Source organism: Podarcis erhardii (genome assembly GCF_964252035.2).
Source record: "Podarcis erhardii genome assembly, chromosome: 4".
Taxonomy (NCBI): domain Eukaryota; kingdom Metazoa; phylum Chordata; class Lepidosauria; order Squamata; family Lacertidae; genus Podarcis; species Podarcis erhardii.
Window position 1 is genome coordinate 86,538,318 of NC_138508.1, and position 14,979 is coordinate 86,553,296.

The following is a 14,979-nucleotide window of genomic DNA, read 5'->3' on the forward strand; positions in this document are numbered from 1 at the left end:
ATTTTGAAAACTATTATTTTCCATGTTCCTAGGGAATCCTCTTGTTTAGGCTTTGGTTAGCAACTGATTTCACATGGTTCTCAGCTAACAGAGCCACTGTGTTCCAACAAAGAGTCTACAAATAAAAAAATGGCTATGATTTAATGCTGGACCATTTATTCCAGTCCCCTAGAACAGCGCACATGCATTCTCATTTCTAATTTGTCTCAAAAATTCCAGAAATGGCTTTCATTTCATATAAAGACAAAAAAGTATCAATTGCAACGTAATGTGATTTGAGACGTCCAGCAGCTAACTGATCAATCCACAGCTCATACTTACCATCATACCATATAGCGGAAGTTGCCCGTGGACTTTGAATTGATTCGATGCTGTTAGGCCTCTGCTTGTGTACAGCAAGACATCGTTGAACTAAAAGGCAAACACAAGAAGGAACATAACTTGGTTGAAAACAGGAGATTTAAACGTTTGGTTCATAGGTCTTGCCATCTGGAGGAAGCACACAGAGCCTACAAATGTGCCCATCACTTTGTGTGTAATGTATATTGGATCATCAGTATGTACCTGTAACCGTCCCACTATTTATGCCCAGTGGGCCCACATTCCAGAGCACACACTATTTCAGGGGTCGAATCAATCACATGATCCAATAGTGTGTGAACATTGGGCTGTTGTCCCCATGCCTGGCATTCAATAGCCCAAATATATCTCAGAGTTTCATGATGTCTTAAGATCACAAAAACAAGTACAGTGGTGCCCCGCAAGACGAACGCCTCGCAAGACGGAAAACCCGCTAGACGAAAGGGTTTCCGTTTTGGAGGCGCTTCGCAAAACAAATTTCCCTATGGGCTTGCTTCGCAAGAAGAAAATGTCTTGCAAGTTCCTGCAGGTTTTTTCCCCTCCCCCCCCCCTTTCCTAAGCCGCTAAGCCGCTTATCAGCTCATCCGCTGATAAGCCGTTTAACAGCTGATCGCTAAAAGCCGCTAAACCGCTAATAGCGCTAATCCGCTAAGCTGTCAATGGGCTTGCTTCACAAGACGAAAAAACCGCTATACGAAGAGCCTCATGGAACGGATTAATTTCGTCTTGCGAGGCACCACTGTAAATAAATCTTGAGAGACACAGGACGCAAAGGGAAGTTTGCTTTGCCATCCCAAAGATGGTTTGCTTTGCTTTTTAAGCTGCATATTGGCAAGGTAGCATATTCTGGTGTTTTAGGAGCTGGCTTTGTTCCATTCTTGAACTGGGTGCAGACCCTTCAAGCCATGCATCTGTGGCCTTTGGGACTCAAAGATGAAGCACCAAAGGTTGAAAGTATCAGTTGATTTATTGTAATATGTACTAGGTCACTAGTACACATTTATGCAAATAAAACAGAAAGATGAAAGGAAAGGATAGCAGCCCAGTTCAGACATAATGGTTTGCCATGGTTCTTTCTTGCCCATTTGTGTGCTACCCATGCTGTTAAGACCACGTTCTTGAAAGACGATCTTACTTGGCTATGAGTGATCGCCAAAGAAGAGCTACCCATACTGAGGAAACAAATCATGATCCTTGGTTTACCATCATGTCTGAACCAGCGATCGATCATGGCTTGTTTCACCCAACAAAACAATATCTGCAGTCAAGGTTTGTTCTTGGCTTAGTGATCATGGTTTGTTGGGACTGAAACCACCATCCTAATTTGGATGCAGCTCTATGCCAGGGGCTGTGATTTGTTTTCCTAGTGTTGTTTTCTTAGATTATTTTACCATTTGCAGCAAACTCCTTCTGTGAGCTTCTCCCTCTCCCCCACCTTTTCCACCACTTGGCATTTATTGCACAGTTGTGTTTGATTATTACACACAAACATTCCTGCCACTTACCAGGAAGAACATCCGCTGCTGTAAGCCTTTTCCAGACAACTTACTAAGGCTACCCAGTCTAATAAACTCCTGTGCAGGAATGGAAACAAAACATGCCATGTCAGAGCAGTATTCAAACATCTGGCTGAAAGTCTGGGCCTAATTAATGTTGCATCACTCGATTTATTGTTTTATGCCTGCCCACCCCATTGTAATTCAGCCACACACATGCGATATCCTCTAGGCCACTTCTGCCCATAAGGCCTCGCTCTGTCATTGTGTCAGAAGTTATGAAACGGAAGTTGAGTGACACTTAGGAAATAGTTGGAACTGGTTGCAGAGAAATGAGGTGGTAAGTGGGATTGTCTATCATGGTGGGCACTGAGCAAAAGGACAGGATGCAATTAAAAAATAAGAGCCATGGTAATGAGCAATAAACAGAACCCAGGAACAGAGTTATTACCGCATAACGTCATTTAACTAACTAAGTCAGAGGGGAACCAAACATCCCTTAATTCCTTCTGCACCTCCATTAGAGGCTGGCAATACATTAGCCAGGAAGGCTACACAGAGAGCCTCGTTGAGCAAATGCCAGCTCAATGTGGAAAGAAGTACAACTGGCTCATCCTCAAAGTGTCCATTTATAGCAGGCTGCTTCCGCATGTAGCTCTCAGCAGCAACAGCACAAAGACAGGATGTGGAACAGGAATCATCACATGAAAAATATATTTTACAATGCAAGGGCTTAGATCTCCTAGGGTGATGGCATACACTGATGGTCTATTGAGAATCACAGTTCTTAGTACAGAATCCACCTATGGTGCATTTATTTTCCTAGTCCAATTGATGCAGAACCCACCCTCCCTTCCCAGTGCAGGTAACTGGCGCTCCAATTCTGACTGTCAAGTCACCTGCCTCCAACATATGCAATCTTTGTACAGTGGTGCCTCGCAAGATGAGAAGAATCCGTTCCGCAAGTGTCAGGGGCTCAGGAGCAGAGGCACAGGGGAGAGAGGAAATGGAGAGCGAAGGGGAAGAATCTGAGGGCAGCGTAGGGGAGTATGACAGTGGCACGAGAGATTCCATGAGCTTCTCCAGCGAATCAGAAGATTCCCAGAAGGGGGCGCCGAGGGCCAGGGCAAGGGGGGTCCCAGGGGGGATGCACCAGAAGCAAGGGGCCAGCGGGGATTCCCAAAGCAGCAGCGGGAGATCAGGACCAGCTCCCCCACCAGAGCGTAGTGGGGGGGAAGAGTCCCATGTATCAGGGCCAGCGTCTCCTCCAGCAGGGAGAGAAGATGAGTCAGGGCTGACCACGCCTCTATCGGAGAGTGAGGGAACGGAGGGGAAGTCAGGTCCAGCTAGCCTCCCCGAAGGGGGAAGCAATGACAGGAGCAGTGTAACGGTCAGGAGAAAGGTTGCCGGCTGGGCGCGCGCGCCAAGTTCGAATGTACAGGCGCGCGGGACAGCAGAAAACCCGGATTGGGAACCAGGTCCTAAAGCCCGCCAGAGGCAGGGGGAAGACTCAGGGGACTCAGCGTCAGAAGAGTCTAGAAAGGGCAAGACCCCAGCGGACAGGCGGACCCAGAGGAGGAAAGAGCAAAGGAAGAGGTGGAGCAAGGCTAGAGTCTTAAACTGGTGTCTGGGGGGAGGAGATTCGGACGGAGCTTCAGCGGTCTAGAGTTTGAGACGTAGAGCTGCGCGCCGCGGTTTGAAATCGAAACTGAACTTCAATAAAGACTTTTGTATATAACAACGAACTGGCGTTGGTCCTTGTGAGCTGGGACCTCGGGCAGCCCTGACAGCAAGTCTCTTCGTCTTGCGGTTTTTTTGTCTTGCGAAGCAAGCCCATTAGCGGCTTAGCGGATTAGTGCTATTAGCGGCTTAGGGGCTTAGCGGATCAGCTGATAAGCGGCTTAGCGGATCAGCTGTTAAGCGGCTTAGCGGATCAGCTGTTTAGCGGCTTAGCGGCTCAGCTGTTAAGCGGCTTAGCGGCTCAGCTGATAAGCGGCTTAGTGGCTTAGAAAAAGGGGGGGAGGGGAAAAAAACCGCAGGAACTCGCAAGACATTTTCATCTTGCGAAGCAAGCCCATAGGAAATTCGTTTTGCGAAGCACCTCCAAAACGGAAAACCCTTTCGTCTAGCGGGTTTTCCGTCTTGCGAGGCATTTGTCTTGCGGGGCACCACTGTGTTTTGTTTGTTTCTGGGAAGTAGTGTTTTGAAGCAGTGTGCAGAGCAAATGGTTGAGAAACAGGATCCTTTTATGCATTAATCAAATGAAGGGGGCGATGTGTACAAAGGAGTCCTGTAATGCTAAGGTAAGAGTAATGCATTTTACTGTCCAAGAGCAAACAGGATTTATCTTATTCCTTAATGCTGTGGTACCAATGTGTTAAGATAAAGAGATAAGCCTTTGCCTGCTTTTTCAGAGGAAAAGGGTAAGGGTAAGGAGACCTGCCCCCCCTTGCTTCTCACCCCTTTGGTTTAACATCCTCCTTTTTGGGCAGAGCCATATTCAAACAAGACATTCCAAGCTCATATAAGGAGTGTAACAACTTTCAAGATACTTCTCCTTCAGCCCAATTACAGTATTTTTAAAACACCCCCCCCCAAACAGGGATATGCTCCCAAATGTTGTTCTGTCACTTACCCTTCCTGGGATCACCAGATTGTCAATACCTATCAAATCTTTCTTCAACTCATGCAACTTCTGGAAATTTTCCATCTTCAGCATGCTGCTGTGAAGCTGAGCGACCGCTTCTGAAATCTCTGCCAGAGCAGCTGCGAAATGAAACACATATACAGAAGAAGGTAGCAGATGAACTGCCTGGGCTGGATCTGCATTCCATGGGCCCCCCTCTGCCAAATGCCTCAAGAACCACACATAATAGGCACTCCGACTTGTACCGGGAAGGAGAGAAGCAAGGTTCGTGCAATGCAATAATGCGCCCGGGGAGCCAAACTGTTGTTCTTGCAGGTGCATTTGCAACCTCGCCAATGCTTTGCCCCTTTCCTTCCTGGGAAGCCGCAGCAGGGAAGGGAGGTCATACAAGGGCCGACACTCCACCGACCATGACTGCATGCAAGATCTGATGTTACGGCTCCGGGGGCAGATTTAGTCTTGCCGGGTCTTCACTCAGGGATGGTGCACTTTTGTTTTCAAAAGCGCCAAAGCAAGGAAACAGTAGGCAATGGTGAGGCCTCCTAATTCTTACCCACCATTCCCTTTCCCCACCCATTTCTCTTGGTGACTGATTCCCTGCCCCGCACTTAGTAGGTGAGCCAGGAGGTGGCAAAGGTAAAGGACCCCTGGATGGTTCAAGTCAAAGGTGACTATGGGGTTGCGGCACTCATCTCACTTTCCAGGCCGAGGGAGCCGGTGTTTGTCCACAGACAACTTTCTGGGTCATGTGGCCAGCATGACTAAACCGCTTCTGGCGCAATGCGACACTGTGACAGAAACCAGAGTGCACAGAAATGCCCTTTACCTTCCTGCCACAGTGGTACCTATTTGTCTACTTGCACTGGCATGCTTTCGAACTGCTAGGTTAGCAGGAGCTGGGACAGAGCAACGGGAGCTCACCCCGTCGCAGGGATTTGAACCGCCGACCTTCTGATCGGCAAGCCCAAGGCTCAGTGGTTTAGACCACAGCGCCAACCGCCAGTCCTGCTACTGGTGTAGGGAGCATGGCATGAGTTCCAGCAGTCTCCATCTTGGGGTGAAAACTTAGCAACCCACAACTGCTAATGTAAATAATGTAAATAACTTTAACTGTACTTGCCCCATGGGTCTGTATAAACACATTTAAGTATTATATAGACTAATAACAAGTGCAACATTTTGTTATAAGATTCTCTTGTCTCCTTTTATTACACTGGGATTCTTTCAAGGAATGTTATTTCTGATTAAAAAAAATGGTTCCTCTGGGTTTCAAGATAATTAAATTATCTTAGTCGTTCATCAATTGATTTTTTTAGCTTGTGGGTCTGCAGTTCACATAACTTTAGTGCACACATTTCCTTGTTTTAAAGCAACTTTCATGCAGTATTTTGGGCATGTTTCAATATCGGGCATTTTTGCTTCTCTATTCTGTATTTAAAACCACACATTTCAGCTACCTTTTACACCCACTGGTCATCACATTATTCTGGATGGCTGCCCAGAAATGTCATAAGAAGCTTGAAAGATTGAAATGCTAATGCCCATAAACAATGATTGTGTTGTGTTTGTCTGTATTTTTAAATCTCTCTCTAGAGGCTCTACCTAAGGAACCTATTGGAGTGCCATGACTTCCAGTGCATCATTACTTTCAATGAAGCCCAAGGGATAACCCTGTTGTAGTGAAATATAAATTATTTAGCATTTCCACCCTCGTTTCAGCATTCTGCACAATTGTTCAGTTGTTTGTGAAATGGACTCGTATGGGAGAGTTGGGCTGAAATCCTATACCTATTTATCCAAGATGGTCTTTAAGCAGAGGCTTGGCAACCATATGTCAGGAGTGCTCTGATGGTGTTTCCTGCTTGGCAGAGGGTTGGACTCGATGGCCCTTGTGGTTTCTTCCAACTCTATGATTCTAAGATCCAAGCCCCACTGAACTTACGGGGTTTCTGAGAGATATGCCTGCATCACTCTGTTAAGGACCCAACTATGCATTACACAAAAATGCATATAACTAAACTCCACCTCTCCACCTTTCTCAAGAAGCAGCTTCTGCAGAAACCAATTTCATAGAGTTCTGGTCCAACCCCCTGCAATGCAGGAATCTCTGCTAAAGCATCCATGACAGATGGCCATCCAACCTCTGCTTAAAAACCTCCAAAGAAGGAGAGCCCACAACCTCCCAAGGGAGACCGCTCCACCGTCCAACTGCTCTTACTGTCAGAAAGTTTTTTTTCTGATGTTTAGTCGGAACCTGGAAGCCATGGGCTCGAGTCCTACCCTCCAGAGCAGGAGAAAACAAGCTCGTTCCCTCTTCCATATGACAGCCCTTGAGATATTTGAAGGTTGCTATCACATCTCCTCTGAGTCTCCTCTTTAGATTAGTGACACAGCACAGCAGGTTACTGCTTAATCTCCCCCTCTTTCTACTCTAGATCACCTCCTCCTAAAGCCACAGAATAAAAAATAAAGGGCTGTCGGGGTTCAGTCACACACATCTGCATGCAATATGTCCTTAGGAGCTAAGAGGTATGGGTCTGCTAATCGAGGGAGATTTCCTCCAATACTCAACTCACCTCTGGAGTCCCTGAAGTCCACATGATTCGGTGGATAATGTTTACAAAGCCTTTCCATTATCTGCTTGTAGTGCATAAGTCTGTGCAGAGGCCTGAGAAGGAAGGTGTTGAGGGGCAGGTAACAGACTTTCTGCAACTCAAAGTCTCTGCATAAGGTTTCGAGCTTTCGAGAATTCTTGATCCCATTCTCCAGCTCAACCAGGACCTCGGTGTGCTTCCGCAAATGAACCGTCAGTTGCTAGAGAGAGAAAGGGGTGGGGGAGAGACGTAGTCATTATTCAGTACATCTTTAACTCTGCATCTTCAGCGCAAAGGTGTATAGTAAAAAGCTACTACGATGGCATAACTATAAAATCAAATGCAACACAATGCAACGTCACAAGAAAATAATGTGCAGTAGATACAAACACATATAATAACAACACTGCTTCCGTAGTGGCTTAAAAGGGTTTACAAGGCTAGGAGAATAGAAAGATCTTTGCTTGAAACAAGGTTAGATTTGTTTGAGGTTGGGTGCCACAAAAACTCTGTCCCTGGTTGCCATGTGCTTTAGCTCAAAAGGTGAAAGTACCTGGAGGAATGTTTCCGACAGTGATCTCAGGAACTAGGCAGACTGGCAATGAACTGCCTGTGAGATTGAAAAGGAGTAGCGCCATGTTGTTGCCATAATGAATACCACTACTACTTCTTTCTTGTTTTCATGCCAGCAATGTAAAGGGTTTAGACCAGGGATAGGGAACTTGTAGCTCTTCAAGTGGTATTGGATTCGCAACACCCATCAGCCCCAGACCATGCAGGCAATGGGCAGGGTTAACGGGAGCTGTGGTCCAGCAGCAGACGAGGGACCACAGGTTCATTACCTCTGATTGACACCATGGATATCTTAGGGAACTCCTAGCCCTACATCAGTCTTCCTCTGCTGGTACAAATCCAATGAGTTTCTGCTCTGAGTGCCTTCAAAGATCTGCCTGGTCACTTCTCTGCTGTGACATCCTCCCTATGGAATGCTCAGTGTCCCAACAACACTCACTTTTGGAAAGGCTGTGAGGAACTTGGGCCCAAACATCTCTGACCATCTTGGACACTGGTTTGGAGGTGTTTTGTGGAATTTCCCTCAACCTCTGAGATGGGAAGCTTTTGAATATTACACTTCCCATGTGGAGGTTACTACAGCAGCAAACACATGGGGTTGTAATGTTCAAGTTAAATGCTATGGTTGGCCTTGGAAAAATAACAGTTTTGTACGCCCTGTGTGCTATCCATCAGCAAAGGCTAAGGAGAGCTTGGAGTGTCACGGATAAAAGAGAATTCCACAAACTGATGGAGTAAGCCCAGACTTGAATATTGCCTCAGTAGCTTTTCCCACCCAGCTAAATTCCTTGTGGTTGCTGCTCAAGTATCCTCCAAACCTATTTACCTCCATGCATGTGTGGACCAGAAGCACAAACAAATGGTGCTTTTATATAAAGATCTTGGGTTCTGCATCTCAAAAAACTGACCCTTATGATGCCATTTCCAAACCAGCTTTGAATTGGTGATCCCATGCTTCTACTTACAGGAAAAAGAAATCCATTAAAAACTTACCCCTGTGTGTTTGAAAGGTAAAGGTAAAGGTACCCCTGCCCGTACGGGCCAGTCGTGTCTGACTCTAGGGTTGTGCGCTCATCTCACTTAAGAGGCCGGGAGCCAGCGCTGTCCGAAGACGCTTCCGGGTCACGTGGCCAGCGTGACGAAGCTGCTCTGGTGAGCCAGCACCAGCGCAGCACACGGAAACGCCGTTTACCTTCCCGCTATAAAGCGGTACCTATTTATCTACTTGCACTTAGGGGTGCTTTCGAACTGCTAGGTGGGCAGGAGCTGGGACCAAAAGACGGGAGCTCACCCCGCCGCGGGGATTCGAACCGCCGACCATACGATCGGCAAGTCCTAGGCACTGAGGTTTTACCCACAGCGCCACCCGCGGTGTATGTTTGAAAACCTTATGGCAAAAAGGTGACCTACAAATTTTAATAACTATTGTTTCTATAATGACTTGGGCTTTAGACAACCCATAGTTTTCAGCTGCAGAAGCTCCACTCTAATTGCTCAGAAATTCATTGACTAGTTTTTGTTTCAGTGAGCAACTACAGCACAAATCACAATTTTTTATTGCTTAGCCAATCATACAACGGTACAATAAAAAAAATACAATGAAAGGCACAATCCACTGAAAGATCCAATATCTTTTGCAATTATCATGATGATACAAAAAATGATCATATCCTTTTACAATGTTCACAGTCCCCTACTATTTCACCTTCTTCATCCACCTTCATTATTCTAAATCATGCAGGCGATCCATCATAGGGGATTTGGCCCAGAACTAGGAAGACAGCTAAGTCTAATATGGTCTTATGGGTTTGATTTGTCACCAACAAGACCAAAATGTCCTCTCCTACTCAACCCTTTTCGCCTTCCAATCACTTTGCTATACGCTTATGTCTAAGACAATTATATTGACCGCACTGCATCCACTGTATGTTCCAGCTTTTCCACGGCTGGTTGTTCACACCGACACTAGCCGTGTCTAGTTGAGCCAACTAGACATAACTGTAGAAGGGAACCTATTAAGTTTTTCCAAGAAATACAGCAGGGACTGTGTGATGTTGTTTTCAAAAAGAGAGCAAGCAAGGAAGGCTGCATGAACGCCTGTGTGTGCGTGCATGCATGCATAAACTGGTCCCATATGATCCACACTAGGGTTTGAAGGCTGTGCATAATTCATACCTTCATATTCTGGATGTTCTTCAGCATAACGTCCCCAATTCTTTGGTAATCTCCTTTCAAGTGGGCATTAGAGCGGCCTTCCCTGCCAACAACAGAATTATCCCATGTCAGTCAAGCATTATAACCGTATCATCACTCAAAGAGAAAAAGGATTTTCTACATTAAAAACAAAATAAAAACCCCAACATTGCTCTGTGCTGCTATTTAGGAGTTTTATTAATGTGCTGTTAATTCCCACACGAGGTACATTCTTCCTTTGCAACAGCTTGCGTTTCTGACAGTGCCAAGGCCATGAACTTTGCAAACCTACAAAGTTTTGAAGACAAAAGGGCAAATGCATCGTTTTGAAAGCTACAAGGACCGACAACTGGAGGGGGGTGGAAAAAAAAATGCTGGGATAGTAACAGAAAGGAAATTTACCACACAGTGGGAAAACACACACACATTTGCCGAATACTTGTAATGTTCGATCCAAAAGTTCCAGCCCACAGTATCCTGGGATAGACTTAAAGGATGCTAATTGAAACCCTTGTCTCCTTGGACTGAGCTGGAAATGAATCAATTTGATCCCCCTGCCAAACTGGAAAACAAATTAATAAATCCCCCCAAGGCAATCCAAGTGACAAGTGCAACCATTCATTTTACTTCTTGCGTGAATGGGATAGCATACCCTCCAACATTTCTCCTATGAAAATAAGGATGTTCTCTTCCATAATAATAATTTTTCTTATTTATACCCCAGCCGTCGGGTTCCCCAGCAATTCTGTGTGGCTTACAACATACTTAAACACATAATAAAACATTAAAAAACTTCCCTATACAAGGATGCCTTCAGATGTCTTCTAAATGTTATGTAGTTACTTGTTTTCTTGGTTTGGGGGCCACATAACTGCATACCCTCCAAGATTTCTCTGATAAAAATAGGGACGTCCTAAGGAGAAGTGGGACATTCTGGGATCAAATTGGAAACCGGGATGGCTTCTGTAAAGTGGGGACTGTCCCTGGAAAATAGGGAGACTCAGAGGGTCTAGGATAGACCCTTGGAGGGTCTAGAATACCCTTCTCCACTGCCCTGATATGTTCCTTTGCAGCGAAACAGCACTGACCCTTGGGTCTCTTTCCAAAGGCTGCTGTTCTATCACCTCTGGTGTGCTACGGATCATGTTAGGACAATGGAGGGAGAGGAAAAGAGGGGGAATTGCTGTTCTCACATGCCAATAAGTAAAGCAAGGGGCTTGGTGGTTGGCAGTAAGTGGTAAGGCAGGAAGGCACCTATCACCTGCCTGGATCTAAGCCAGAAAAAGTTATGGATTCCACCTCACCAGGGATTCCTAAAAGCCTGACTCTACTTTGAGGTGCACTGCTTTAAACCTTGGAAGTTAGTCTGAACTTCTATAGATGAAACTGATGGGACTGCACCCAGACAACTCCAGATCAGAGTGCAGACTTTAGTTTGTGTATCGCAGTATATTGTGCAAGCCTTTACTTTCAGGGACTTAAAAAAAATAAATAAATTTGGTCCTTCTCCACTGGAGATATTTAGACTCCCCATTCACTCAGCATTTGGAAAAGCCAAAGCAAGCCATTAACTGATTTTGAGATAATGATCTATTCTGAACAACCAATCACTTAATGGGAACAAACACAAATCTTCCAAATCATAGAATCAAGGGCCATCGAGTCCAAGCCCCCTGCCAAGCAGGAAACACCATCAGAGCACTCCTGACATATGGTTGTCAAGCCTCTGCTTAAAGACCTCCAAAGAAGGAGACTCCACCACACTCCTTGGCAGCAAATTCCACTGTCGAACAGCTCTTACTGTCAGGAAGTTCTTCCTAATGTTTAGGTGGAATCTTTTTTCTTGTAGTTTGGAACCATTGCTCCGTGTCCGCTTCTCTGGAGCAGCAGAAAACAACCTTTCTCCCTCCTCTATGTGACATCCTTTTATATATTTGAACATGGCTATCATATCACCCCTTAACCTCCTCTTCTCCAGGCTAAACATGCCCAGCTCCCTTAGCCGTTCTTCATAAGGCATCGTTTCCAGGCCTTTGACCATTTTGGTTGCCCAAAGGAGGATCCTTCTTCATTTGTTTTCTAACATACTGTAAAAGATTGTGATTTCGCACAAGGTGAGCACTCCCTTATTGCAAACATTTTTTCTGTAAGAAATCTAAATGCACCCCCCCAAAAGTAGCTAGAAGCAATGAGATATTTGGTTGAAAACCCATTTTTCTATGGTAGTTATTCAAGGCATTAGGAGTTATTCAAGATGTTTACTTATTTTTGTAGTAAAAACGAAAGCTAGATCTAGTTAGACTTTTCCTCTTCTTTCCTTAAATAACTGAATTAGAGGCAACTAACCTGCTGCAAGAGTGCATAATTCAGCCACAAGTTAATTCAGCACTGTCAGCGGTTCAGGAGCAGAGACACAGGAGAAGGAGCAAATGGAGAGTGAGGAGTGTAGGGGGTGTAGGCAGTGACAGTGGTCAGAGAGAGTCCACGAGTCTCTCCAGCGAATCGGAAGATTCACAGAGAGGAGCGCCGATGGCCAGGGCAAGGGGGGTGCCAAGGGGGAAACCCCAGAAGGAAGGGGCCAGCGGGGACTCCCTGAGCAGCAGTTGGAAATCAGGACCAGCGTCCCCACCAGAGCGTAGTGGGAGGGAGGAGTCCCAGGCATCGGGACCAGTCTTCCCACCACCAGAGGGAGGAGATGAGTCAGGATTGGCCACGCCTCCATCGGAGAGCGGGGAAACTGTCAAGAGGAAAGTCACCGGCTGGGCGCGCGCGCCAAGTTCAAATGTACAGGCGAGCGGCACAGCAGGCAGCCCGGATAGGGAGCCAGGTCCCAAAGCCCGCCGGAAGGAAGGGCAAGAATCAGGGGGGTCAGCGTCAGAAGAGTCCAGGAGGGAGGAAACCCCAGGGGGCAGAAGGACCCAGAGGAGGAAGGAACAGCGCAGGAGGTGGAGCCGGGCTAGGATCTTAAACTGGTGCGGAAGGGGCAGTGACTCAGAGGGGACTTCGCCTGTCTAGAGTCTAGACGTAGGGTTGCACGCTCTGGCTTTAAAATGGAAATTATACTTCAATAAAGACTTTTGTACATAATATCAGCCTGGCGTTGGTCCTCTGTGAGCTGGGACCTAGAGGGAGCCCTGACAAGCACCTATAGGTTTCAGCTGAATTAAAACCCAATTCACAAAGGTTCTCGGTTATAGCAATGCGGCCAAATATGCTGAAATGCAAGTACAGTGGTACCTTGGTTTACGAACTTAATCTGTTTCGGAAGTCCGTTCTTAAACCCAAACCATTCTTAAACCGAGGTGCGCTTTCACTGATGAGGCCTCCCGCCACCGGTGCCCTTCCACCATTCGGACTGCGTTCTTAGACCAAGGTAAAGTTCACAAACTGGGACACTACTTCCAATTTTGCGGAGTTCGCAAACTGAATCGTTCGTAAACGGGACTGTTCTTAAACCGAGGTACCACTGTACTTCAGTTCCAAGTTTGGGGATTGTAATTTGGGGATTAAAAGCAAACAAGTAATCTTGCTTTCAATTAAAAAAAATGAGGGATATGTTTCGCTTAGGCTTAACTGGGAGAAAGAAAGAAAGAAAGAAAGAAAGAAAGAAAGAAGAAAGAATTCACACCTAATAAAACACTGACCATGTTCGCCCATAACACTAAGCCAAACTATGATTTAATGCAGATGTGCTGGCTCTTGGGGAGGAGATCATGGCAGCATTGCTTCCTCTTAGCTGTTTTAGGTCAATCTAGCACCAAGGTTTGAACCCAGGATCATGGTTAAACTGTTCTTTTCTATAGATCATGGGTAAATCAGAGGCAGCTAACCACAATCCTGGTTCGGCAACATGCTAAGCCAAATATTGGTTTAGCTGCTGCAGCGAGTTAAAAGGACCAGGGAGGAGCCAAGAGGCTGTGATCTCCCTCTGTGGGAGCCAGCCCTCCTGTTTGGCATGATGGTCAAGTCCCCAAGGACATGCTCTTACAAGGCTTCAGGCCCCAGACCAACTCTTGTGTTACAAAGTTGTCAGCAAACGTGAAATGAAGGGTGGAACCATTAACCCCGCTGTGTGGGAATCCCTTGTGACTGCAACACATTAGACAATTAAATCAGGTGTGCATCCACAGCAGTGACCAGAGGAGGAATTACCGCTAGGAGAAGCACAGAGATGAGAAACGCCATTGTACACCTGCATCAGCACAACTGGGCGCCTTCATGTGCCCCAGCTGAAACAAAACATGTCTTCCCCATATATGTCTCTACAGCCACAGCAGGCGCAGTGGTTTGGCTTCACCCCCGAAGGCGCACTCCTCCATTGTCTCCCGAGACATATGTATGCCAACCAAGGCAGGCTCGTGTGATCCAAAGAGCTAATCCAGAATGCTGAAGGCCTTTGTGCCAGCCGAATGAGATTTCTGAGGGTGTTCCTTCAGCAGAACATCTCCATGCCCAACCTCAAATTGCTGCTGTAATTTTCCTTCTCTTTCAAAAGTTGTTTGTTGTGTGGCGTTGGGGGGCGGGGCGGGGAGAGGTTGCTGTTCAATAAACAGTGGCCCCTAAGCTGCCTTGGGCGCAAAGAACTGTGTACTTCTCTAGTAAAGGTAAAGGTAAAGGGACCCCTGACCATTAGCTCCAGTCGTGACCGACTCTGGGGTTGCGGCGCTCATCTCGCTTTATTGGCCGAGGGAGCCAGCATACAGCTTCTGGGTCATGTGGCCAGCATGACTAAGCCGCTTCTGACGAGCCAGAGCAGCAGACAGAAACGCCGTGTACCTTCCTGCCAGAGTGGTAGCTATTTATCTACTTGCACGTTGAGGTGCTTTTGAACTGCTAGGTTGGCAGGAGCAGGGACCAAGCCATGGGAGCTCACCCTGTCGTGGGGATTCGAACCGCCGACCTTCTGATCGGCAAGTCCTAGACTCTGTGGTTTAACCCACAGCGCCAACCGCATCTGTTCCTGCTCATTTCAACAGGGCCACTTTCCAAATAAACGTTCTTATGATTGTGGAGCAGACAAAGCTTCCTGAATCCACAACGTTTTAAGATAAAAAGAATAATGCTATTGAGACAATTCTTCTGGGTGAGCATGCATTTGCATTCAGCATCCTTATTA

The 14,979-nt window shown here is 46.4% G+C and overlaps 1 protein-coding gene across 7 annotated transcripts in view; it reads right to left on the reverse strand.

The window, feature by feature from the left end:
- Positions 1 to 14,979, reverse strand: part of FARP1 (FERM, ARH/RhoGEF and pleckstrin domain protein 1) — a 187,037-nt gene that overhangs the window by 11,041 nt on the left and 161,017 nt on the right. For all 7 annotated transcript variants that reach the window (XM_081858064.1, XM_081858062.1, XM_081858061.1 and 4 more), the window contains exons 17-21: positions 9,846 to 9,927; positions 7,080 to 7,317; positions 4,492 to 4,622; positions 1,866 to 1,934; positions 322 to 411 (exon numbers count right to left, since the gene is read on the reverse strand). In XM_081858064.1, the coding sequence (XP_081714190.1) occupies positions 322 to 411; positions 1,866 to 1,934; positions 4,492 to 4,622; positions 7,080 to 7,317; positions 9,846 to 9,927 (610 nt within the window). The remainder of the gene's footprint in view (positions 1 to 321; positions 412 to 1,865; positions 1,935 to 4,491; positions 4,623 to 7,079; positions 7,318 to 9,845; positions 9,928 to 14,979) is intronic.